Source organism: Bipolaris oryzae (genome assembly GCF_000523455.1).
Source record: "Bipolaris oryzae ATCC 44560 unplaced genomic scaffold scaffold_247, whole genome shotgun sequence".
Lineage (NCBI taxonomy): Eukaryota > Fungi > Ascomycota > Dothideomycetes > Pleosporales > Pleosporaceae > Bipolaris > Bipolaris oryzae.
Genome location: NW_006911523.1, coordinates 1 through 23611, shown reverse-complemented (window position 1 = coordinate 23611; position 23611 = coordinate 1). Strand labels below are relative to the sequence as shown.

Sequence of the window (23611 nt, the reverse complement as noted above, 5' to 3'; positions counted from 1 at the left end):
ATTGTGCAGAGTTCAATGATTTATCAAATGCCCCGGGATACCCACTTATTCTCGGTTGTAGGACCTAAAGTGGAGTTTTGGGTAACCATTCGTACGCCGCGATTTTAAAGTGGAGAGCTGATTAGAAATACAGCACCTCTACGAGTTTATCATAAGCCATGAATGATAGCAGAGTAACAAACAGGTTTTCCTTAACTCAACCGCTCCCTCGGCATTAGCCAAGTTCCCAAGTGAGTGCACGATCTGAGCAGCAATTTTAAGGCATAGGTCGAGCATGAAGTCAGCATAAATTTTCCCATTCCTAAGATTTTCACTCTTGAAACTGCCCGTGGTGTCAACAGAACAATATTGTAAATATATTGTAGAAAGGCAAGAAGGAGACAACGATAGAGGGGCCCTAAAATCGACTCTAAATTATGGATGTATATCATGGGGCTGTATCAGATATGCTATCCAAGATTGTGCTTATTTGTATAAATTTCGTTCGTGCTTGTGCACATTTCTACGCGAGACAAGATCATTCAACGCCTGGGAACGCAGAGCGGGCATGGCAAGATCATCATTGTAGGATGCAAATGCTTGTGATGGAAGCGACATTCAGCCAGAACTGGCCTAGTAACAGCAAAGATTACCGCGAGGCTCGCCTGACATTGGATAGCGAGAAAGTCTTCCTTGCACAACGCCCCCACTGTGAATGATCCAACACCCCTCACAGTAGCATGTTTAGCGATGTGAAGAAAGACGGGGCGCTGAAAATGACCAACGAGTGAGCGCAAAAGTAAACGATTTTCCGGCGCAGCGCTGTGTTTTTAAAGCTTCATGCAGTAATGGGATCGGGTTCTCCTTCTGTACACAAGAAGTCCACCCTAGCAGGCATAATTCTTCGGTACTCAACTTGTTATTTGGCAGCCTTACTTTGAATTATGCAACGAATCCAATCTATAAGTCTTTTACTAACAATACACTGCACTATGATGCTTGAATACGTAGAGTAGGTAAAGCTCTCACTACTGCCGATGTACATGCGCATCTTCCCGACGAATAACTTTTGAACCGGCGCAGATATGTTAGGGTTCGTGACGATTGGATTTGTCATCGTTATCAGTTATGTCAGCATCTTTCAGTGCAATCCGATCAAAACAACTTGGTTGGACTCTGCAATCAACGGTACTTGCATCATTCTTGAAACCTCGTTTATCGGCAATACCGTACCCAACATCTTGGCAGACATCACCGTTCTGTGAATGGCTGTTACTCAAGTGTTGAAACGTTAACTATCGAATATTTCAACGCGTGTCGCTCATTTCTATGTTCCTGTTTAGGGGGTTTTCAGTACCCTTCCACCTTCAGAGTGACTGTTTTCGTCACGTACTACGACTCAAAGTGTGATTTCCGCCAGCGCCCACTGCTTTGCAATAATCATGCGATTTGAAATGGCCCATATGATGGAAACACCGGCAACGGCGTGTACCTGGCGCGTTGTAGAAGTCGCATCTGGCATTACAAATGCATTTTTGCCCACGCTGCGTCCACTCATGCTCATCCTTTTGTCCTGATTCAGTAACATTCGAAATCGGTCCGACAAGGGATTGGCCACGGAAAAGCTGTCCAAAAGGACGGAGCTCGTTACTATTGGCAGCACAGGGAACGAACGCAACCAGGACTTTAGGCATTCCAAAGACTATTACGAGGTTCACTGCGATTTTGTTGCAAAATATACGCACGGAAGTGGTGAGGACGCGGCGTCAAGTGGTAATGAGAGACCTCTAGCTGGTGCGACATATCAACAGGAACCGAAGTCTTTCTGAAGCAGCTCTTCTTTGCCTCAACACCACACCTTTGAGTTGATATGTATAAGCTTAGAAGCTACAGCACGAGGCCATTGTATAGAGAAGGCGTGTAAGTCGCAATGTAGTGACCTGAAGTGTTGGGACTTGCGCTGGTGTTGGGGTCGTCAAAGTGCTTGGTAATGCGCATGACGAAACGCTGGTCAGGATGCTGAATGTTCGTTTTATGTTGCGCCCCCTCCTTATACCCAGGCAGTTGTTATTGCAACTTGAGCTGCACACTGTTACAATCATACCCGGAAGGGTTTTCGTTCACGAAGAAATGAAATCTGATTGGCTCTAAGAAGCGCGGCGCTGATTGGCTGTACCAAGATATTAGAAATCTCCGTATTCGAATAGCGTCTAGGCACGCGAGAATCTCCGTCAACCCAACCAGTCAGAAAAGCAGACCAACGATGAACCGAGAACAGACTCAAAAAGCCAGCCAAAAAACGAGCAAGAAAATGAGAGAGAACCCCAACCCAAAAACGGGCTAAGCAACTAGCCCTCCGCAGGAGCTACAGGGGGCAACAATCGCGCACTACAGGCGCGCCTTAAATGACATACAAGATGGGTAACTCTGACAGCCTTGCTGGCAGTTCCGAAGGAGGGGTTCAGCTGAGGCAATGGATAGATAGGGCAGATGGAGCTTAAGCCGCACCTTCCTTTGTGACCGCCAACCAGGCTGGCAGAGTTGATAATTTTAGATTTATATGATGTTGCCCATGAAAAAAATGCTTCTAATCGCGTCATTTAGTTCTTAGTGGGCAACATCCTTGTATATAATTGTCAATGTCAATATTGAGATTGAGAGACATACCTCGTCACGAGGCGGGTTCGGGAGCTTAAGCTTCTTCCGGGTGGGTCTTTTAAAAATTAGGCCATACTGCGTACATTCCTCTTCTTTATCCGTTTTGCCTGCTACAACTAAGTATTCCAGCGATATACTACGTGTAAAAGCATGGCTAGACTTCTGCGACGGCGCATGCAGAGAAGCATGTAAGAGCTTCTTCGGTCCCTGACAGCATCGGACCAACAACAGATTTCCTTCGAATTACCGTCCTCAAACGGCATCTTGGTATACACGTTAAGAGCTGTGACATGGAGTGTGCTTATATACCATATTGGGTCTATGTGTAGTCACCATTTTGGATTAAGCTACTCTCAGTCTGCCCAGGTCTCGCAACAGAAGCTTCTTCAATGAAAACGTCAACGGGTGCAGCATTCCGTCACGGGTATAAAGGTCGGCGTGTTAATTCCCGATTAATAGAGCCGGTGTTTTGAGATCGCGAACGCACTAGGCTGGTATACATCCGATTGACCCGAGGAGGCATTTTAAGGTTTGGGAATGGGCCCAGGGGCGTGTGTCATGTTGATCACAGTACTAGTGGCGCAATGGGCGGATCTAGCAACGGAAGCTTGTGTCCGAAGAGTCACGGTTTACTTACCTCAGTGAGCGTCGCAGCAAACTACTTTTGGTCAGAAGATGTTGCGGAATTATTCGGGTGTACAAGTGCATAACCATTGTTGTGGTGATGAATTCGGTCACTACTTACAAGTCTTGTCCTTTTCGCACTACGATTACGCAGATCGGATCATACCGGTAAGTAACAGGATCTACAACATCCCTGTACCCCACATGTCTTCATCGGCGAAGAATCTTATCGACAATCCTGCTCACTGTCTGCCCAATCGGAGTTTTCAATCGTGAAGCTATCAATGGTAGCTCGACCAGGGCTGCCTGCCTGCCGGAGGTTCGACGCGTGCATGGAACTCTTCAAGTCAGGATGATGCTCGGACGATCCCCTGCCTGTGCGATAAGTCGGCCAAATTTTGGCATGACTTGTGTCAGTACCACAGGTACCACTGGTAGTTAGCAGGAACGACTAGAGTGCAGTCGTTCTTAGTCGGAGCAATAGCGCTGGAAGCCTCATGTCAATGAACCACTGTCCGCGGACTCGACAAACAACTTTGCTCCCAACCCCGAGTTCCCAAACCACCTTCTCTATATTTCTTTTTAATGCTTTGGCGCCGTGCAATCGCAATTGCGCTGTGCGCCGGTGCTTTTACCTTGTCGGCTGCAGCACCAGACAGCACTTCGGAGGCATTAGCCAGAATCCCACCATGCGGAGTAAGGTCTCATTCGAAGACGTATGTACGAAGATTTAGCTGAGCAGGGCAGCTTGAATGTATCGCGGAGAAGTTGCCTCTCATCGGTTGCGGTCTTCTCGACCTTGAGTGCCAATGCGACTCCAAAAACTCGACCGCAATCCTGCAACCGTGCTTGCTGGAAAAATGCACGTTTGACGAAACGTTTGGTATGTCTATGGAAGCATCGATATCGAACATCGCTGACCTTTGTACAGAGATCCTTCGAGCGCAAGCCGATCTCTGTAATCGACCACACAATTCGCACACACGGCTTATGATGGCGACAGCATATGTAACGGGCATGATACCTGTCGTCGCTGTTGCTATGCGCTTTGCTTCACGTTGGGTCGGCGGCAATCATTTCTGGTGGGACGATTGGCTCCATCTCGTGTCGGCTGTAAGTCCACAAGCAGTAGCCGCTCTCTTCCATACTGACGATGGTTCGAGATTTTGTGCATTCCGCTCATGGTTTTCTTGATACTCAACGTTGAGGCGGGAGTCGGTAAGCATCTTTGGGACTTGACATATCAACGTGTATACGACGTTGGGCTGTGGAGTACGAATCCAAGCACATACAACCTACATGTCGTACTAACAGCCGTGCAGCCTACATCATCACCATCCTTTGGGCAGTGGAGATGTTGCTACTCAAGTACAGCATATTATGCTTGTATCTCCGCATCTTTCCGAACGTATGGTTGAAACGCGCAGTCTTTGCCTTCATGGCCTTTACAGCTTGCTTCACACTTCCCCTCATCTTCACAGCGGCTATCCGGTGCAATCCGGTCCGTGCTCAGTGGGATCTCGAAGCCGCAAAGACAGCAAAATGCCTCGACTGGCTCATCATCCTGAAGTTATCAGTAGTCTACGAGATCATTGCAGAGGTCGTCCTGTTCGCACTTCCCGTTCCGATCGTGCTCAAGCTGCAAATGGCGACAGCAAAGAAGATCGAGCTCCTCATGTTCTTTGGCGTTGGTCTGCTGTAAGGCGCCCATAATTCACTGTATGCTTACGCAACCTTTACTGACTTGCTTAGTCTCATCGGTGTGGTAAGTGCACGCGTGCCCTTCTTGGGGGGCGTTGTGGATCAAAGCGACCAGACCTACACCATTGTCGCCTCATCTATGAGTACCTTTATCGCTAGCGGCCTCGGCCACTTTTGTGCTGCAGTCCCCACAGTACAGGCGTTGATACGATTCGTCATAAATGGGTTCAAGAACAAGACTCAAGCATCTGCAAGCTATGGCCAGAGTGGTCGGTCATACGAATCAAGCAAGAAGAAGAGCTACAGGTCGTTGGAAGATAAGAAGAGCGCCGGCTCAAGCTACTCAGGCGCCACGTTCAAAGTGTCGAAGCAACGAAGCAAGGACGGCGGCAAGGACCCATACAGACTCTCCACACAGAACTTCACGATGTTTGAGTGTGATGACAACGACGTGGGTGCAGATCGTTCTATGGAGCTGCAACCAGCGGAGACCTTTATCAATAAGCACAACCCTGGCCAAGCGGGAGAATCACTGAGCCATGACGGTGGAGATCAACCCATCACCGTTGTGGTGTCGAGCTCTGTTCTTGAGGATTCAGCGTCTGACAAAGCTATACTCGACAGAGAGTACGTAAAGAGCACTTGAAATGGAATTAATGACATGGATTTATCACGCAGCCCTCGAAGGACAGGCAGAACGCAAGAGCAAGACACCGTACGTATGTGATGCCCACCTTGGTCATTATGACCCAGCCGATTATCCAACAACACGCCGCCTTCCTGCACTACACAACCAGTGCGTTTAGGTCGCCGACTCAAGAGGCAGCATAACAGGTATATCGGGCATGAGTCCCCGCATCTTGCCCAATAGAAGTACATTGCAACCCAGTGCTTACACCTGATGAGCCGATCATGCACAAGACGACCCGACAAAGACTCGCACATCCAGACAGCCGTCTTGGGCTATCACACTGCATCGCAGAACTGATGCAGCGCATTCAACCCCATATTTTATACTCCTTGACAGTACATGTGGTATTTCAACGGTCCGATTGCTGAGCGAGTAAGAGCACTAGTAGTTCGTAGACGAGCGTTCGGGGCGACGTGATCGGCCAAACACGCGCAGCATCGCCACTAATCAGCCGTGTCTAGTACTGTGTGCTCACTGTCACTTTATGCTGTAAGAAAAGCCAGGCCGGTCGGAATAGGCACATACTCGTATCTAAGAACGAGGGCAAGAATATGTACATCCGTATATCCACGGTCGCCGGCGAAGCGTCTCCAACTCGGCAGTCAGATGCGCACAGTCTCATGCCAGCGTGCAATCTCGGCCAAACTTTAAGCACCACGCACCACGCACCAGCTGTCATCGTGGCAGCGCGAAAATCCGGGGGTTGGGGGAGGGGCGCAAAGACTACTGCACGCCACGAACGCTTGGCTGTCGTGCGACGCATGGGGATGGCATACCAGTATGTGCATTTTGTGTGTCGATCTTTGGCGGTGCCATGTGCGACCATGGCATGCTGAATGTCACGTGAGCGCCGTTCTAGCTTGTTCTGGGGCAGTTCTTGGTAGGGTCGCAGGGTTTCAGCCCTAAAGGGTCCCAGGAGCCGGCCGAGGCTTTTGGACTTGCTTTCGGCTTGTTGGAGGGTCGATGTAACGGGAGACTACTACGTGTATACAGGCTGGCCCACAAGGTCGGGACCGATCCACATCTTCTTTGGTGACTGGCTGGTTAAAGTTTAATGGAAAGGAGGCTCTAGCCTCGAGACGAGCATGGGGTGTGAAGATTTACGTTCGGAGCTCTTTATAGAAGATTTTCAACAGCTATTAGTGCATGTAAACTTGGTATCCTCTATCCATTTCGATACAAAAATCTCAACTACGATCATGATACATATTGACATTCCAAGAAAGTAAATAATAAACACAGGAAGCATTAGGACTTGTTGCTATCCTGGAACCATCACGACGATGATAATGTCAAGGATACAAACTATGCTGCAACTCAACCACTACCTCAACGGGTTGTCCCACTGTGGTAGGTTATTCCATTTCGTTTCAAAGTCTTCGATCGCCTGAATAAAATCGCGATGTTGCTTATTCTCTAGCAACTGCGCGGCCGAATCGTTCGGATCATCCTTCCACTTATCTTTTTCTGCCTGTGTGGCCCATGCAGCCTTCATCTTTGGGAGGAACTTGGTGATGAGGCCATTGGTTTTGGCTTGCATGTTGGTGTATTGGCCTTTCATGTAACTGAGCCATTCGAGCTTGAGATCCTGCTTCGACCATTTTGCGTATCCAGGGCGTTGGTTAGCGGGTAGCAGGGTCGTGTCGAGGGCGTCAAGGATCTTGCCTATCCGATCCGTCTGGGTCTTCATGGTTTTCTGGATAGTCGAGTGGCTCTGGTACAAGCGAGAACCTAGCGTGCTGCGCATCTTCTGGAGAATTCCCCTGGCTTTTGCATAGTCGGCAATGTCCTTCGTCCAAGAGCCAAAGTCCCACGGATTTCCGCCCGCCCACGCGCTCGTCTTGGAAGGCGTGTTGATGGCAGACTCGAGGGCAATAAATTCGTGCTTCTCGTATGTCCTTGTCGGATACTGCGCCGCAATGTGCATAATGGGGTTCCAAGCCTTGCCTTTGCCGCCGGTCGTATTCTCGTTGGGCCACACAAAAGGAGGCACATCCCACAACTCATTGACATAGTCACAGAAGGAAACGGTGTCTCCCTGAGCCGCGCCTGGCCTTGGGTCAGGAAACTTGAAATTCTTTGCATCGAGGTGCCGGAAGAATAGGTCGATCATCTGGGCCTCAAGGACGTGTTCCGTGTGATATTGAATGCCGGCAGCGCGTGCCTGCAAGGGGCTGCCAAAGTCAAAGTTGGTGCAGTCTTCGGGATCGACCCAGCCCCAATCAAAGCCATTTAGCTGGCCGCCCGGGGGGAAGTCGCCCGATATGTCGCATGCCCGATCACAGGCCTTGACAAGCTTCTCCTTGGCTCTCTTGTCAAACATATGCGGTAATTCGCTTCCTGCATGGTGGTCATGTCCATGATTTCGTTGCTGATGAGCATTGAAATGTGCGGCAATGGCGTTTTCATCAATCGTAGACGTCGGCGTCAGCACTTCTCTCTTGTGTTTGGCATCTGTCCAAACGCCGCCCTCATTACTCGCTGCTAGGCCAGCGTATGCTTCCTTGCACGTGATGCCTTTTTCGCCGTCTTTAGAAGGGCAGAAATACTCACCGGCATTGAGAGTAAGCGCTGGGCCGTATACACCACCTCTCTTGACCAGTGACGACACATGCCCACCAGAGATATGTTTCGTGAGCAGACTGGTACCATAGCTGTGCATAGACTCCACATCGGGCTCGGAAGCTCCCAACCTTGATATGTTTCTGGCCACGTCGTCGTCTTTTGAGCGGCCTTTAACGAGGAGGTGGCCTCGATCTTGAAGACTTCTTTTGGAAGGTATTGGGCCCAGGTTGGGACAAGTGCCGCCCTTGATGATGGTCTTCTCCCACGGGTCCGTCAGGTTGACCTCACCACCAGCCCAGCCAAATGTCTTGGGCGCCGTTGCTCTTGCAAACAAGCGAGCACCGATATCGAGACCGTAGGTAAAGGGGCATGTTCCCGTGGTTGAAATGCCTGCTGCGAACTTGGTCGTTAGGCTGACCTCGCCCACGACTGCAGCGGCCGCCGGGTCAATCTTCCATTTGGGGTCAAAGCGAACACCAAACTCCGCAGCGGCCGATATCTTCAAGGCAACGTCTCCAGAGGCAGTGACTCCGGCGTAGAATTCTGGCTTTTTAATTCCCGAGAAGTCACCTGTGCGATCCAGGCTTGGTTTGCTGTTGTCGATGAGTTGGGGCTTGTAGGAATTGCTGTCGGGCATGACTTGGCGGACCTAAAAATAAGTAGGAGTAATTTAGCAGTTGTTTTCATCGTATCGGGGGCTTGAATGGAAAAGATGCAAAGATAGGGGGTTTGCTACTCACTTCCCACTTAGCAATCTCCAGTTTGGTCTCAATCAAGCCAGCCATGCCGAGCGAGGCATCAATGCTGCCCTCAACAGTGAGCTGGGGGCCTATGGTAGCGATTCCAGGAATCTTAAAAGAAGCACCGGGGAATGGCAAGTTGAGAATGACCTTCTTCTGCTCGTACGTCACGCGAGCGAGGGCCTCAAGAGTGACGACACCGGTGACCCTACCCTTGTTGTAGAAGGTCAGGTAGCTCTGTTCGAGGTTAAGGGGCAGAGTGAGACTCTCAACGATAAGGGTAAAGCCGAAGCTGGACTCGACTTCGATGTCGAGGACAGCCTGGCCGAGCAGATGACCGTCATAGTTAACACCATCTACCGTTCCGGGGCAGTCCCACGACTCATCAAATAGCTTTGCCGTGACACTGTCGTCGTACTTGTGCGTGAAGTCGCGCTTGATCTCAGGCACGACGAGGGCGGCCAGCCAGTCGAGGATGCTCTTACCGAACCAGCGCTCTTGCAAGTCTCGAGGGGCAATCTTGTCAAAGTGGAAGTCATCGCGGAATTCCTCCTCGAGCCATCGCACCGGGTTCCCGCCAACGTCCTCCAGCGTGCGCTTGGCCAACCTCTTGCGGCCATGGACGTCTCGTTTCCGGGTGGCAGAACCGGCGACAATGTTCTTCCAGTAGTCGTCTTGGTTGCTGTAGTCGATACGCATCTGCGTGTTGCCCATGTCACGCGGCACGCGGTGAAAGTCGTAGTCAAATGTCAGCTCGTAGACGACAGGCTCGAGACTGGCGAGGTGCGAGAGGTGACGGGGTAACAGCTTAACATGGTCACTGGTACTGCCTGGGGCGGGCGTCATGCTCTTTGCGACTGCATACTTGCCTGGCCCACAGCCCTTGGGCATCTGCAGAATGGTGCCTGGGACACCATGGCCGAGGCCAATTTTGTGGCAATTGCTGCCGGGGGTATGGTCGTTGCAGACCATGCGCACCGTGTGCTCGCCCTCGGAAATGGAGTCGTTGCAGTCAAAGACGTCCCAGTTGGAGCCGTCGCGTTTGTCGAGCGAGATCTGGAGCGCCTCGGGCGAGACGAGCACGACGAACTGGAAGGCTGCTTCATTGGGGTTGTCGTCGCCGCCATCCGACGTCTTGTCCGTCTTGAAGATGAAGTCGGTGTCGGAACCGCCTTCAGGCGGGTGCTCAAACAGGTTCTTGAGGTCGACGGGCAGAAAGAGAGGCTCGCCGTCCGACTCGCAGCAAAACGTGCGCACGCGTTCCAAGTGTGGGCCGCAAGTGTCGCTGCCGCCAAAGTACGAGTCGGTGATCTGTACCGTCTTCATATCCGGACAGTGGCCGTCAAAGCAGTTACCGGGTTTTCCATACCACGCACAGTTTTTCCACTTGGAAACCTCCTTCTCAGGGCAGCAGTACAGCTTCTTGGTGTCAATATCCAGCTCCTCGAGAACCTCGACCAGAAGTAATCCCGTAAGCGCTGCTAGCGGGTACGCGCGACCGACAATACGCAAGATAATCTTGGCTACGTCATCGAGGATGTCGAGGACGGTGCCGGAGAAGGTCAAGGGCAGTTCACCACTGTGGCACTTTTCGCCCACGCCTCGCCACTTGCACACGTTCTTCTCTCCCAACGAACTTTCGCAGCAGTGCGCCATCTGGCCATCCAAGCAGTCGTGGCCGCCGCCGTACTTGCTCATATGCGTCATGACCTCGTCGTCCTTACAATAACCATTACACCATCTCGTCGCCCCTCCACGCCATGTGCACGACCTGGGGTCAGGCGCTCCCGACAAGGGACAGCAGAGAGCACTCTTCTGTTTCTTGCCGCACTTTTGGTCAGTAATCTTGATCTCTCCAGACGGGCAGTAGTCAACGCCGCACTTTGTAATGTAGCACATGTCGTTGGTACCCGTCCAGTTCTCGTCTCCTTTGTCGATCGATTTGAAATCACCCAAGGGCTTGGGGTCTAGGACCGCAGCCAGTGCAGTCATCTCAGCGTCGTCCTGGTCAATGGCCCAAATCAGGTAGCCTCCGAGGCCCAGCTTGGCCGCCAGATCCTTCTTCTGTTTGAACGTCTCCTTGTCATCAAAAGACACCCACTGGTCAGTATTCCATGTAATGTACTTGACACCAGCCTTCTTGTCATGGATTGGCTTGATCTTGTTGTTTTTGATAACTTCTTGGATCTCGCGGTAACTCAGAATGCCAGACTCGCCGCTGCACGCTCCCTTGGTTGCACCTCCCTTGAAGAGACAGCCGGGCTTGTTGCAAGACGGATCCGCCAGCTGGAATGCACGACCATAGAATCCGAGACCCATATTTAGCTTGTTTGCTGGGACTTCATTTCTCCAGAAGAGGTCAAACGCCAGGCTCATCTCCGTCAGGTTGGTGTGGCCGTAAATATGAGAACCAATCGGGTTTTCACGATCCCATACACCATGAAGACTGGTCGTGCCGTTAGTTGGTATTTAAAGAGATGAAGAAGAAAATCACTTACTCGTATGACATGACGTTGACAAAGTCGGTATACTCAACCGACTTGAGATCAAAGTGGCGCAGATACCAGAAGCTCGTCGGAGCTGTGTACGACACAATGTACTTGACGGGCTGCTTCTTGTTCTCCTCCTGAAGCTCCTTTAGGAATTGGGTAAAGTTCACGCCGTCTTCGGGGACACCGCCGCGATCATCCGCACCGGGGTACTCCCAGTCAAAGTCAACGCCATCAAAAGCGTACATGCGAAGGAACGACATGAGGTTGCCAATGAACTTGGACCGGTTCGCTTTGGTACTGACCATGTTGCTGAACACCTTCTGCAGAGGGCCCGGGTCGTTGTGCGTCCATCCGCCAATGGCAATGATCATTTTGAGGGCAGGGTTCTTCTTCTTGAGGTTGGTGAAGTCTGTAAACAGCTTATCGGGCAGATTGTCCATGCCGACGATCTGAAAGTCCGGCTGGATGAAAGCAAAAGAGAAATAGAGGTGAGTTAGCGAGTTGACGGGGATGTCGTCCAAGCCCTATATCTCACGGTCAGTCAGACAAACACGATGTTGGGTAGTATGGTGCAATTACCATATCCTGGCATTTGGAGTCGCGTCTCCATGCCTCATAATATCCAATAACACGGTTGAGCTGAGCAGAAGCCTTTTTCTTGGGACCTGGCTGATCGCAGTTGGACTGGCAACCGCCAGTAGCTCCGTGGTCCTCTTTATCACAGAAGTCCCTGTTTTGTCCAATCGTCAATGCTGGCCTACATCGCCGGCATATTCATGTTTTGGAAATGTACATACTTTGTCATCCCGCAGAAACCCCACTTGCCGCAGCAGACATTTAGAGGGCACTTTTGGCCAGGGATAGCTGCGTTCTTGCCGCATTCCGCTTTGGCGTTGCAGTTGGACCAACACACCTCATTGGGAGAGATTCCTGATGTACCGCAGGCTCTATACGGAGAGAAGAGAGTATCAGCCAGATTCCAGAACAACATGACATAAATAAAGATGATCACAGTGAGAGCAAGAAAAACACATTTTCCAACGAGCCAAACGACAGAAAGGAGGGGGAAAGGATACGCACTTCTCGCCATAGTTACACTGGCCAGTTGCCTTGGGACAGCATGCCTTGTTCTTGCAAGGGCGGTCGGGGCCGCAGGTATAATCGTCGCCACCGACTACTTGTCTCCCAAAAAGAGAAGAGAGTTCAGTACGTCCGATCAAGGAAACGCCGGTTTCGAGTGATGCCGGGATGATTTCGCGCCCATTGGCGTCATTGTTGTCGCGAGCAACGACGAGACCAGAGCTGTCGGCACTGCAGACCGGCAGCTCGTGGTCACGACGATACTTAGCCGAATAATCGAAGGGCCTGGAGTTTTGCGATGGCGAGTCAGCAGAATGAACTTTACTGGTCCAGGTTCCGGGACATGGCTGAGAGAAATCTACTTACGAGATTACAGCGCGACAAGCGCCTGGGATTTCGGGTACTCTAACCGCGTTGGCGCTACCAGGCTTTGCTGTGATGACTGCTCCAAGAGAAGGTGTAATGAGAGTAGAAAGAAGCATACAGCTCCATGAGAGCCGGGACCATGGTCCCATAGTTGCGTTCAGGGCTGAGCTTTTGGGGACTCTGCCCAACAATAGAAACGATAATGATGATCAAAGGAATGTGGTCCCCAATGAGGGGATTAAAGAGTTTACAAGAAAACAAGGAGAAAGAGCGTCTGCAAGGGCAAGAAACAAAGTCAGCTGCCGGATATCTATAGAGACAAGTCGGCCGAAAAGAGAGAAGATGCCGCGGAGTATCGTGTAGTAAAAGCGCCTGGCTGGTGATCTGGAGCAACCCGGCCCCCAACCTCAATCTTGATATTCATACTAAATTTCCCTGCCCTACATGTGCCAAAGGCCATGCTGGGGCCCAGGAGGCGAGGCCTCGGCTTTACTGTATTCTGGTGCTAGGCAAGGGCTGGGAAGTATCGAATGTCGATGGCAAAAAGGTGATTTTCCTACTTTTCCATTCAGCTGCTCGCAGGGAACCGCCAAGCAATTCCTCTTTGGGAGAAAGGGTCGTGTCATATTGAGTTTTCATCTGATATGGTGCTTACTGATGGGGGTTAGAAAGAGCAAAAAGCGGGCCGCTTCATTACCCCTGCATGAACCCTGCATGAACCCTGAGAGCACAAGCAAGAGAAAGCCTTGTCTCGGCGACAACCGTCCCGTACCGACCGTAACAGGCCAGCGGTTCGCCTAACGCTAGACTTAAAAAATGGAGATGAAGCTGGCCGAAATCACTGCGTAGTTGCACGCCTTACACAGAAGCGAGATAACCCAGCACATGTTCGCAGCACCCAGAAATCAAATTTCCATCTAATCTCGCCCCATCATTAACAAAATTCCCCTTCTAGGCAGGTGGCTATATATTAAAAGGCCTATGGATAGCACCTCGACCGTTCTCGTATGTGAAAATTTCCTAGAGTGGATTGCTCTGGTGACCCGGGCTGACCATCATTGATATCTTGGCAGCATGCTCTCATGATCCTCTCTATTGCATCGGGCAGTTGCATCCCGTCTCGTACCAGCCGGGGCGACGACAAGTTGAATCTGCTGGACTTCCTCGGAGGAAACTTCTCCTCGGACCCGGGCGACTATTCTGCGCCTCTACTACTCTGGGGTCGTTGACACCTTCTGAATTACTTATCACTCTTACGGTTCCCAGTTATTCCTTATGTCTGGGTAGATACAATACCCCCTCCATCCATTGTTTGGATGCCCTAGTCTCGTCTTCTCACTGTTCATTCTTTTAACTCTTGGTGGGAGAGGTAGGAAAATACCATCCGTCAACATCATGGTGGCCTTGCGGCGATTTCTTTTGGGTCTCGGGGCTCTTCTGAGCCTGAGTCCCAGCACTGTTTTTGCTGTCAAAATGCTCTACGACGACAGCCTTCCTGAGGATCTCGATGCGGCATGTTCTGCAGCCCTCATGGCTGATGTCGCTTGCGACCCTCTCGTGCCAGCCCTCCGCCATGACTTCTTCTACCCTCCTGCCACGCTGACTCGCATGTGTACTGCTGGGTGCACTTCTGCGCTCCAGTCATGGGAAAGCTCAGTTCGGTCCACCTGTGGTAAAGACCTTGTCATTTCCGATCTTGACGCATCACCTATCATGTTGCCGGCCAGCCGCCGGTACATCTTTGATTTCACATGTCTCAAGGAAAACAATGCCTTCTGTGGCCCGGTTGCGGCCTTGGCCACTTTCTTCGCGAATCCTGGAGGTGAGTCTATCGCCCCGTGCAACAGCTTCTACATGATGCGATTGCCAATTTCAGACTCGCTAGCACATCATTACTAACAGCATGCCAGTATCCGCCTTCAATTATATTAATGAACTTCCCCAGGGCGCCACTCAGCCCAAGGATTGTGACCCGTGTCTCGCAGCCAGGCTGCGCATGCGCTCTGGGTCGCCCTACTTTGACGGTCCCGTCGTGGCCAGCGAGTCCATGTACCAAACCCTGACGTCCAGCTGCGGCATCACGGGTAAGCCTGCTACCACGTCTACCATTGACTATTTCACCGGCCAGCCGGAACCCACCGAGTCTGTCTGCGATGGCGACATGTACCAAATCCAGGGAAGTGATGACTGCTACAGCATCTCCAAGGCCCAGAGTGTCGGTACTGCCTGGATGCTGTCCGAAAACCATCTCGCTGCTTATTGTTACGAATTCCCAACTTCGGGAAGTCTCTGCATCACCAACACGTGCAAGACTGTTACAGTGGAAGTCAATACGACGTGCAAAGCCATAGCTGCAGCTGCGAAAATTACAGAGCCACAGCTGCTGGCTTGGAATCCTGTCATCAACCCGGTCTGTTCTAATCTCGACATGATGAACGGCACTACGCTCTGTATCGAACCACCCGGGCCCAAGCTGCCACCCGCCCAGACGACGAATGTTCCTCCGGTGACGCCTACCTCCGCTGCTCCAATTCCTTCCAATACCGCCATTGGATCTAACAAGCCATGCGGCCGCTGGTACGAGGTCGAAGCTGGTGACTACTGCAACTTGGTGACTCTCAAGTTTGCCATCTCTCTTAACGACTTCATGTTCCTCAACACAGGCATCAACTCCAACTGCACCAACCTCTTCGCTCATGAGAGCTACTGCATCCAGGCGGTTGGAGACATTAACAGCTATCCTGGCCGTCCCGGATATGTCTCCATCACCTTCGACCCCAGCGCGTCCTTCACCGGCGTTCCTTTCACTATGCTACCCAACGCCACCATGACCCTAGATCCACGACCGACCCAGATCCCACTGGCCACCGGCGTCCGCGATGACTGCGCTTTCTACTTCAAGGGCGATGAGTACCAGTACTCATCTGACGTGTTCGGCTACTGGAATAGCAACTGCGAAATTGCAGCATCCAACTTCAACGTCGATTTTGACAGCTTCGCGGCCTGGAACTCGCTCACAACAAACGTCACTGATCCAGCATGCGCATTCCAGGTTGGCCTACGGTACTGTGGCTCCTGGGGTCCGGAACCCACGCGATCCACCACCACAGCGCCCGAGCCCACGGGTACTGGGCCCCAGCCCCCAGCTCCCACACACGAGGGCCAGCCGACAGATTGTGACGGCTGGCATGTCGTATCTGGCAGTGACTCGTGCCAGTCCGTCGCTGATAGTGCCGGAATCTCTCTTGCAACATTCCTTGAATGGAACCCTGCCGTCAGTACTGACTGTACCGCGAACTTTTGGCTCGGACAAGCGTACTGTACTCACAGACAGGGCCAGGGAGTTAGCATCACAAGCTCTGCATCGAGTACAACGTCAACAACAGCCAAGCCTACTCCTCCGGCTCCCACACACACTGGCCAACCTGCCGACTGCAACAAGTGGGATGTCGTTGCAGAAGGCGATAGCTGTGGCTCCCTCGCCAGTGACAACGGCATTTCAGTCGACCAGTTCTTCGCCTGGAACCCTGCCGTTTCCAAGGACTGTATCACCAACTTCTGGCTTGGCCAAGCCTACTGCGTCGGTCGATCCAGCGTTGGCGGTAGTACCCCTACCAAGACGACGTCGCCAACATCGACAGCGAAGCCGACACCGCCCGCGCCAACACATACCGGCCAGCCGGCTAACTGCAATAAGTGGGATGTTGTGCAGACCGGTGATGGATGTGCGTCCATGGCGAGTGATAATGGCATCACGGTCGATCAGTTTTTTAGCTGGAACCCTGCTGTTTCGAGGGATTGCGTGACGAACTTCTGGCTTGGGCAGGCGTACTGTGTTGGTATTTCTGCCTAGACACAGTCATTGAGACTTGTTTTATGATGGAAGTTTTTACATAGAGCTATGGGATTGATTGTTTCGTGAAGACTTAGATACAGGGGTGAAGCTGCCTGACTGCATGTAAGGGTATTGCCGTCACCCAGCTATATAGGGGAAGACTCGCTGTTTCCCAGCAAGTCGCGTCCAGACGTAGATCTATACTTGTCCCACTCGAAACCAAGCCACTCCTGCCTTCCTAAGCTTTCGAACAAACTCATGACTTCCTCGCTGGGTCTCCAGTCGCCAACCTGCCACTGCACCACCGGCGGTGTTAGTTCTTGACCAGCGGCATCGTCGGCCTTCTGCCTCTTGTTACCACGCCCAGCAATGAACTTGACGCCCCATCTATGACCGTTTTTCATTGGAAGGTCATATTTCTCCACTTCTCTGTCCTCTGAAGGGTCCCACCACAAGTGCGTGAAAATCTCTGCTTCCTCGAGGCTCGGCATATTATCACGAGTCAGTGACTTTGCAAATGATGCAAGCAGAGGCTCGATCCGCTCCCTGCAGGGCTCAACACGGAACATATTCAAATCGTAATCGTACTCGTCGTCCGGGTTATCGCCATACTCAGAGTCGAGGTTCTCATCCTCCTCCGTGTCGGTTTCGCGGGGGTAATGTTCTGTGTCTGAGATCTTGTAGCCTCCTTGTTCAGAGTCGTGTGGATCTTCGCCATCAGGGCCGACAAAGTACCACCGCCCGTCGGGGCGAAGCGAATGGAACTCGAGCCGGAATCGCCGCATCTGTGTCCACTGCTGGTCCTCTGGCGCCTCGGGACTGGGAAACATGTCCGGAGTGACCATAGCACGCACGTCAAACAGGCTTAGCTGCGCACCGAGCTTGCACAGGCCGATAGAGACCGGATCTTTCTCCGCGGGATGAATCAGGTTCGGCCGTGCCACGGACTCGTCATGCTTGGGGCGCGAGAAGAAAGGCCAGAAGTGCAATGCGGCTCTGGTCAGACTGGTCGGGATGCTCTTGCCGCCAAGGTACTTCTTTTGGTCCATGATGGCAGCGCCGAATTCGTGGCGGGCATCTCGGAGGGGGCCCTCCCATGGCCAGGTGTAGTGCTCGCGCATCACCCTACTTGGCATAGAGGCCGGCATAGGCCGCTCCCATAACCAGGGGGCATTCCATTCTTGGACAGCTGGCAGGTGGACAAGGCACTGTAATGGCACGAGGGGAGATAGAGGACGTATGTCTGTCGCATTCTCGGCGCCGGAGCCGTACGATCTTGACCTGATGGCCAATTTGCTCACAAAGGGAAGATCTGGTAGTGTCTCGGGGTCCTGCAGCCTCAGGCGGCGCGAGTGATACCTGCGATGGTGGCAACTTGGCTTCTCTGGGTCAAATTTCTGCGGCTGAATTTCGACCTTGATGGCGATGGTGACTGGAGGGTCCTTAGTCTCGTTGTAGGCAGCGGCAATCTGCTTATAGAAGGCATGAATGCGTGCCGACAAGTGGGCGCTGACAGCATTGGTCTCCTCAATAGGTTCATGGCATTCCAGTGGCTTCTCTGCATCTTCATCGACGAGGAGGAGCGGCAGTGGGAGATCATATTGGCAAGTTCCGAATTTTGCGTCTAACGCTGCTTTGGCCTGTTCGAGAATCTCATTCTCGAAATCCGGGTCCGTCTCGCGAAGCGGCATGTTGATTGATACAATATTGGGAATTAGTATTGGAGGGGACGCGGAGTGGAGAGTAGCGGGAATGACTATTATATACTTAGCCGGGTGGGGGTCCCCTGTTCGCTTCCATCTTAGCCTGAGCTTGCCTCTTGAAGGCGTAGAAGGATCGCTCGTAAGTGGGTCCATTACAACAGACCCACTTAGCGATCGGCTTTGTAAGAAAACTCATTCTTCCGATAGAAAACTAATCACTTCTGTCTTCTACACTCATTTGGTAGATGCTCTTTGTTTGCGAGTGACCTGACACATACTGGCGAAGACGGTCAGTAGAACGTACCTCTTCACCCCAAATAAGTCATCTTTGGATGGCGGTAATGCGTTTCGATGTTGCAATTGGTATGAATTAAACAATGACTTACCAGAAAAAGTTTGATGTTCTTTATGTATTCCTGACATTGAAGTTTTATCAAGATATGTTGAATATACAGCTATAATCTCATTGGAGTAGGTGGCACCTGAATTCTGGACTGTTTGTTGCGACTAACTCATATCGCTTATCTCCGGGGTGTAACGGCGCTGGAATCAAGCATAGATTACAGCCTGATATTACCAAGCTGTACAGTTGCACAAACTTCATACCATAGGCCACCTGGGTGTTACTCAACCGGAGAAGTGCTTCAAAATGGTGGATACACCCCACAAATCAAAGCCGTTCTTAGTACTGTAGAATTCACAACGTAAGGCGGCGATATCTAGATGTACCTCTGGACGACTAGAATATTTGAATATACGTAGTCTCAGACTTTGAGGGAGAGCGCGAAAGATCGCTTCAACCATTCCCTGTGGCACAGCGATTGACGTACTACTCCAGGTAAAAAAATTCGAAAACTAGCTGTATGGCATTTCGTTCCTGAACGAGGCAAAGATCAGTCGACCGTGTAGCAATTACATGTTGGTGCTACTCTCTTCATGCTTGCTTACCGGGAAATGATCGCAGCCCTTTCTACTTGGCCCACATACCATCTTCACACAGATTGGTGAAAGCTATGTAAAAAGGCTACTCATAGAGGTAGGTATACTCTACAGCTTCGGATGTGTTCGGTTAAAATTCGTTTTCCCGCTGCTAAAACCAATCTGCTAGTACTAGTCTGGACTCCGTCTAGAACTCTAAGATGGAGATGGAGACGGAACATGGAGCTCCGATTAGGTTCACGTAATACCCGTATATAAGTTTGGTTTTCTGGAAAGAGATTTCGACCAATCGGCATACTAATGAACCTACCCTAGCAAGCGATCCCAAAAGCCGCTGGTACGAAACCTTCAAACTGAAGGTTTACATGTGGATAAGAGGTCAGCACAGCAAAAGTCTTTGCGCATCGAACAACCATAGTTAAGGAAAACAAGGGAAGAGAGAAGACTACTTTCCGAAACTAGAGTTCTACGGTAAGTATATGCAAGCGAGTGATAGCCTATACACTATTCACAATTGTGCGCATTCGCCTTAGACGACTCCTACCTGATTCATCAAGTGCGGTACCACCGAAGTAATACCGAAGCCGTCAGTCTGGCTCCCGCTTATATCTCAGTGGGTATAATATTCAATATTAGAACCTAGTAGTATTACGTGTGAAACGGGTGGTGACATAGATCAAAGTTCTATACGCGGTAGAAAAAAATTAAGAAGTACACCAAGCAGCATCACCACATATATTTAAACGACTGCTGTTCCGTCTCCAAGTCCACACAACACACCGTCAAGTCAACCATATACATTATCGCTTCATTTTTTGGTAAACATCATGGCGCGCTTCTTCCTCTTGCAACCTCTACTCTTCCTCACTTGTATGTTAATCTTGCTCGCGCATATACATACCCAGACTAATGATAGAGTATAGGGATCGCTTGTATATTCGCTAGCCCTCACGATCTTGTAGTCCGGCAGGGCAGCTGTATGTCAACATCATCCGCACGTACGTCTACTTTAGTCCGTAATGGTGCTATTGAAGTTAATGTATGTATATTCCTGTCGAGTTAGGTGCACAACTAACTCAATTAGCTGCGGCCATCTACAACTGGCAGTGAACGACGACCAACTTTCTTTTTGTAAGCAGCTGCTAAGAACATTTAGAGATTGCATACTAATAAGTGCGAAGTCCCAACGGTGAATTTGATCCATTCCGAGTAACTGCTTATCGGAGCCATGGTGGAGGAGGGTGGGACATTCACGTGGGGATTCGAAACGGCCATTCTTTGGTTATTGGTCGTTTGTAAAGTAAGAATTCTACTCTCAACACTTAACGGGCGGATGACTGAACTTTGTAGTTATGCGTTTTAGATGGGCGTTGAATTCACTGACCGGATCTGCGACTATAACCACTGGTCCCCTCAATGAATGTGAAATGTACACTCTAGCGCCAGTGTGGAGCCTTCCGGATGTAAGGGACTCAAGTATAGTTAGAACCGTTCACTCCAGCTAACTCTTAGACAAAGGATCAATATAACCTCTACTGGAATCAGGGTGGACGACAAACAATTGAAGGTACAAATGTGCCATTATTGTCGCTAGTCATGACATGGGAACTTTGGAACGAACCAGGTCAGTGATCCTTTGTGAAGGAAAAAAAGGTGCAGCATTCGTCTTAACGAATCGAGTTCTACCTCTATGCCATGTAGAGTGGTGTATACCACCTCTGGAGGAATAACTAGTGCCTGCAGTTAGAACATGGCCACACTTGTTTGGTATCACGCGAGAGTCTCTCTATAGTATGAGCGAACCAAGTCACCTTGTTTAAATCTGAGGCAATTTTCAGAGATTGTGCACTACACTATTGCAACAAATCATAAGAGACGTGTGATTAAAGTTGATCTTGCACGTTGACTCGTAATACCAAACAGTCTAAAATGACAATAGTAAGCTTAGCAATAGGATTGGAAAAAGTAGCTATTTACACCCAGCTAGAATACACTAGCCATCTGACCATCTCCCCAAATATATACGCGGCTGAAGTCTAAGCCTTCTTACAAAGCGCCAACAAGGGTGTTGTAGGCCTGCTTGGGCTGGTAGTTGGTGTCGAACAAGAGAGGGCGGTCGTTGGCGCGCCAGCTGTCCTTGTCGGAGACACCCCAGACGGTGATACCAACACACTTTGACACGGCAAGACAGCCGTTCATGACGGTGAGGAAGTCGCTTGCTGCGGCGCCGGCGATATCGAGCTCGGTAATGGCAATCTCCTTGACATTGGCGGCGGCCAGTGCCTTGAGGGCGTTGGGGACGCCGGAAGCCGGGTTCCAGCCGCCAGGTGCGGCAAGATGGGCTTGTGTGCCAATGCCGTCAATGGGAATGCCCTGGGAAATCCACTTGTTCACGTGGGCAACCATACCCGTGGTGACCTTGGCGTAGTTGGCACTGTCGAGGTTGTAGTCGTTGATGTAGAGCTTGGCGTTGGGATCAGCGGCGCGTGCGGCGCGGAAAGCGATGCCAACAAAGTCTTCGCCGAGGACACGGCTAAAGACGCTGTCTCGAAGTTGGCCATTCTCGGCGAAGATCTCGTTAACGACATCCCACTGCAAGATCTTGCCCTTGTAGTGGGTGACGATCTCGGTCACGTGGTTCTGGATGACCGTGGTCAGGGTAGCGCGGTCGTTGATTTGCGTGACCCATGTCGGCAACTGCGAGTGCCAGAGGAGTGTGTGACCACGCAGGAGCTTTCCGTTCTGGGTGGCCCAGTTGACGACGTTGTCAGCGTTGGTGAATGTGAACCTACCACGTGATGCTACATACGAAGACGAGTCAGTTTACAATCATCGATTCAGGGTGAAAGAACAAATTCCGGTACTCACGTTCGGTAGCATCCCACTTCAAGCTGTTCTCGTGCGTGATCTGTCCAAAGCTGTTCTTGGCGATCGTCATGAGGGGGGCGTTGTTCAGATGGTAGTGGTCGATTTCAGTGCCGTAGTAAATCTTTCCTTTGGCCTTGAACTTCTCATGCAATCCACCTGCAGCTCCTGAGCCTCCACCACCACCACCGCCGCCGCTGCCTCCACCGTTGCCCCCAGTAGGAGCAGGGCTGCTACTGTCAGTAGTAGTGGGGGCGGGCGATCCACCACCAGTACCAGGAACACATTGGGAGTAGTAATCACTGAAAGGAGTGGTAAGCGAAATATTCAATGAACAATCTCCGCGATGCATCGGAAGGAGCTCTTACTTGACCTTGTTACACACTGAGCCAGAAACGCATGTTGTGGAGCCGCCCCATCCGACACCACCACCTATTCAAAGCAAGATCAGTAAACTATTGCGATCCAAAGGTTATCTTCGAGGAATGACCTACATTGGCCGTACAGGGGAGATTGGCCGAGAACGACAGCGGGGGCGACGACGAGTGCGAGAGTAGAGGCACGCATGATGGTGGCTTCCTGGTACTCGGGAAGATCGATGGTCGAGAGCTAATAAGCAATAGATTCACGACTTTATGAATGGATTTGCTTTCCTCTTATTCCCTTGTCATGACGATGACAGCCAAGACATGGCCAAAGTGTCACAATCAAAATCCGCTTGAATAGAAAGCCAAGAGGGTGGAAGCGGAAGTCGACATATTGGGAAAGTTGGAATCCCACGAGTAATGAGGCGGGGTACATGCTTCCTATACTACGCCAAGGCTCCGTCCCTCTTAAGTCCATTGTTTTCATCAATAACGAGATGGCACATGGGCAGAGCGAAGTGGAAACGCCCGACCCCGAGTCCCCAACCCTAGGGCCGGACTTTGGTCTTCAACTCGATGTGTATCCGTGATCCGAGTGTGTGGGCAGACGTTACAACACAATTACTGGTCGAGTCCACGAATGACATGTCTACGAATAACAAGGGTCCATATATATGTTCATTTGCGGCGACTCGAGGTTGATGAGGAGAATTATATTAACTGACCAATACCATTACCCAGACATCACAAATGTGCGCTGATCTAATATGGTTACACGGAGCCAACTGCCGCATGGGTTGTCGCTCTGCTTGGCGAATTCGTTCCTGACCGTAATACCTTTGACTGGTAAGTAGACCGATCATGCTAGAGGTACTTGAGTTAGAATGAGCAACAGTCGAAGGAGAAATCCGACACCTAACGGGATCGGCATCGGGACTAACGTCCATCCCTCCGTGGCGCAAATCCCTGTGTGCCGCAATCGGCCAATCAGCTCCCAAGTTTTAGGAA

The 23611-nt window shown here is 51.0% G+C and overlaps 6 protein-coding genes across 6 annotated transcripts; 3 read left to right on the top strand and 3 right to left on the bottom strand.

The window, feature by feature from the left end:
* Positions 1-3950: 3950 nt before the first annotated feature.
* Positions 3951-5608, top strand: COCMIDRAFT_41229 (uncharacterized protein; the record flags this gene model as incomplete). Its single annotated transcript, XM_007694848.1, has 6 exons — positions 3951-3977; positions 4009-4144; positions 4193-4374; positions 4425-4533; positions 4584-4959; positions 5014-5608. 6 exons carry the CDS (start codon positions 3951-3953, stop codon positions 5606-5608), a joined length of 1425 nt encoding a protein of 474 aa, XP_007693038.1.
* A 1369-nt stretch (positions 5609-6977) lies between these two features.
* Positions 6978-13045, bottom strand: COCMIDRAFT_108800 (glycoside hydrolase family 18 protein; the record flags this gene model as incomplete). The annotated part of the gene is made up of 7 exons (XM_007694847.1): positions 6978-8867; positions 8959-11404; positions 11457-11974; positions 12030-12180; positions 12248-12397; positions 12531-12815; positions 12897-13045. The coding sequence occupies 7 exons, from the start codon at positions 13043-13045 to the stop codon at positions 6978-6980; spliced, it is 5589 nt and encodes a 1862-aa protein (XP_007693037.1).
* A 1324-nt stretch (positions 13046-14369) lies between these two features.
* On the top strand, positions 14370-16749 carry COCMIDRAFT_108812 (carbohydrate-binding module family 50 protein; the record flags this gene model as incomplete). The annotated part of the gene is made up of 2 exons (XM_007694846.1): positions 14370-14718; positions 14807-16749. The coding sequence occupies 2 exons, from the start codon at positions 14370-14372 to the stop codon at positions 16747-16749; spliced, it is 2292 nt and encodes a 763-aa protein (XP_007693036.1).
* A 128-nt stretch (positions 16750-16877) lies between these two features.
* COCMIDRAFT_41982 (uncharacterized protein) lies at positions 16878-18422 on the bottom strand (the record flags this gene model as incomplete). Its single annotated transcript, XM_007694845.2, has 1 exon — positions 16878-18422. The coding sequence occupies one exon, from the start codon at positions 18420-18422 to the stop codon at positions 16878-16880; it is 1545 nt and encodes a 514-aa protein (XP_007693035.1).
* Positions 18423-20200: 1778 nt separating this feature from the next.
* Positions 20201-21005, top strand: COCMIDRAFT_108793 (uncharacterized protein; the record flags this gene model as incomplete). The annotated part of the gene is made up of 6 exons (XM_007694844.1): positions 20201-20243; positions 20297-20412; positions 20458-20504; positions 20555-20664; positions 20724-20836; positions 20886-21005. 6 exons carry the CDS (start codon positions 20201-20203, stop codon positions 21003-21005), a joined length of 549 nt encoding a protein of 182 aa, XP_007693034.1.
* Positions 21006-21419: 414 nt separating this feature from the next.
* COCMIDRAFT_9680 (glycoside hydrolase family 10 protein) lies at positions 21420-22805 on the bottom strand (the record flags this gene model as incomplete). Its single annotated transcript, XM_007694843.1, has 4 exons — positions 21420-22174; positions 22242-22540; positions 22607-22670; positions 22733-22805. The coding sequence occupies 4 exons, from the start codon at positions 22803-22805 to the stop codon at positions 21420-21422; spliced, it is 1191 nt and encodes a 396-aa protein (XP_007693033.1).
* Between the last annotated feature and the right edge of the window lie 806 nt (positions 22806-23611).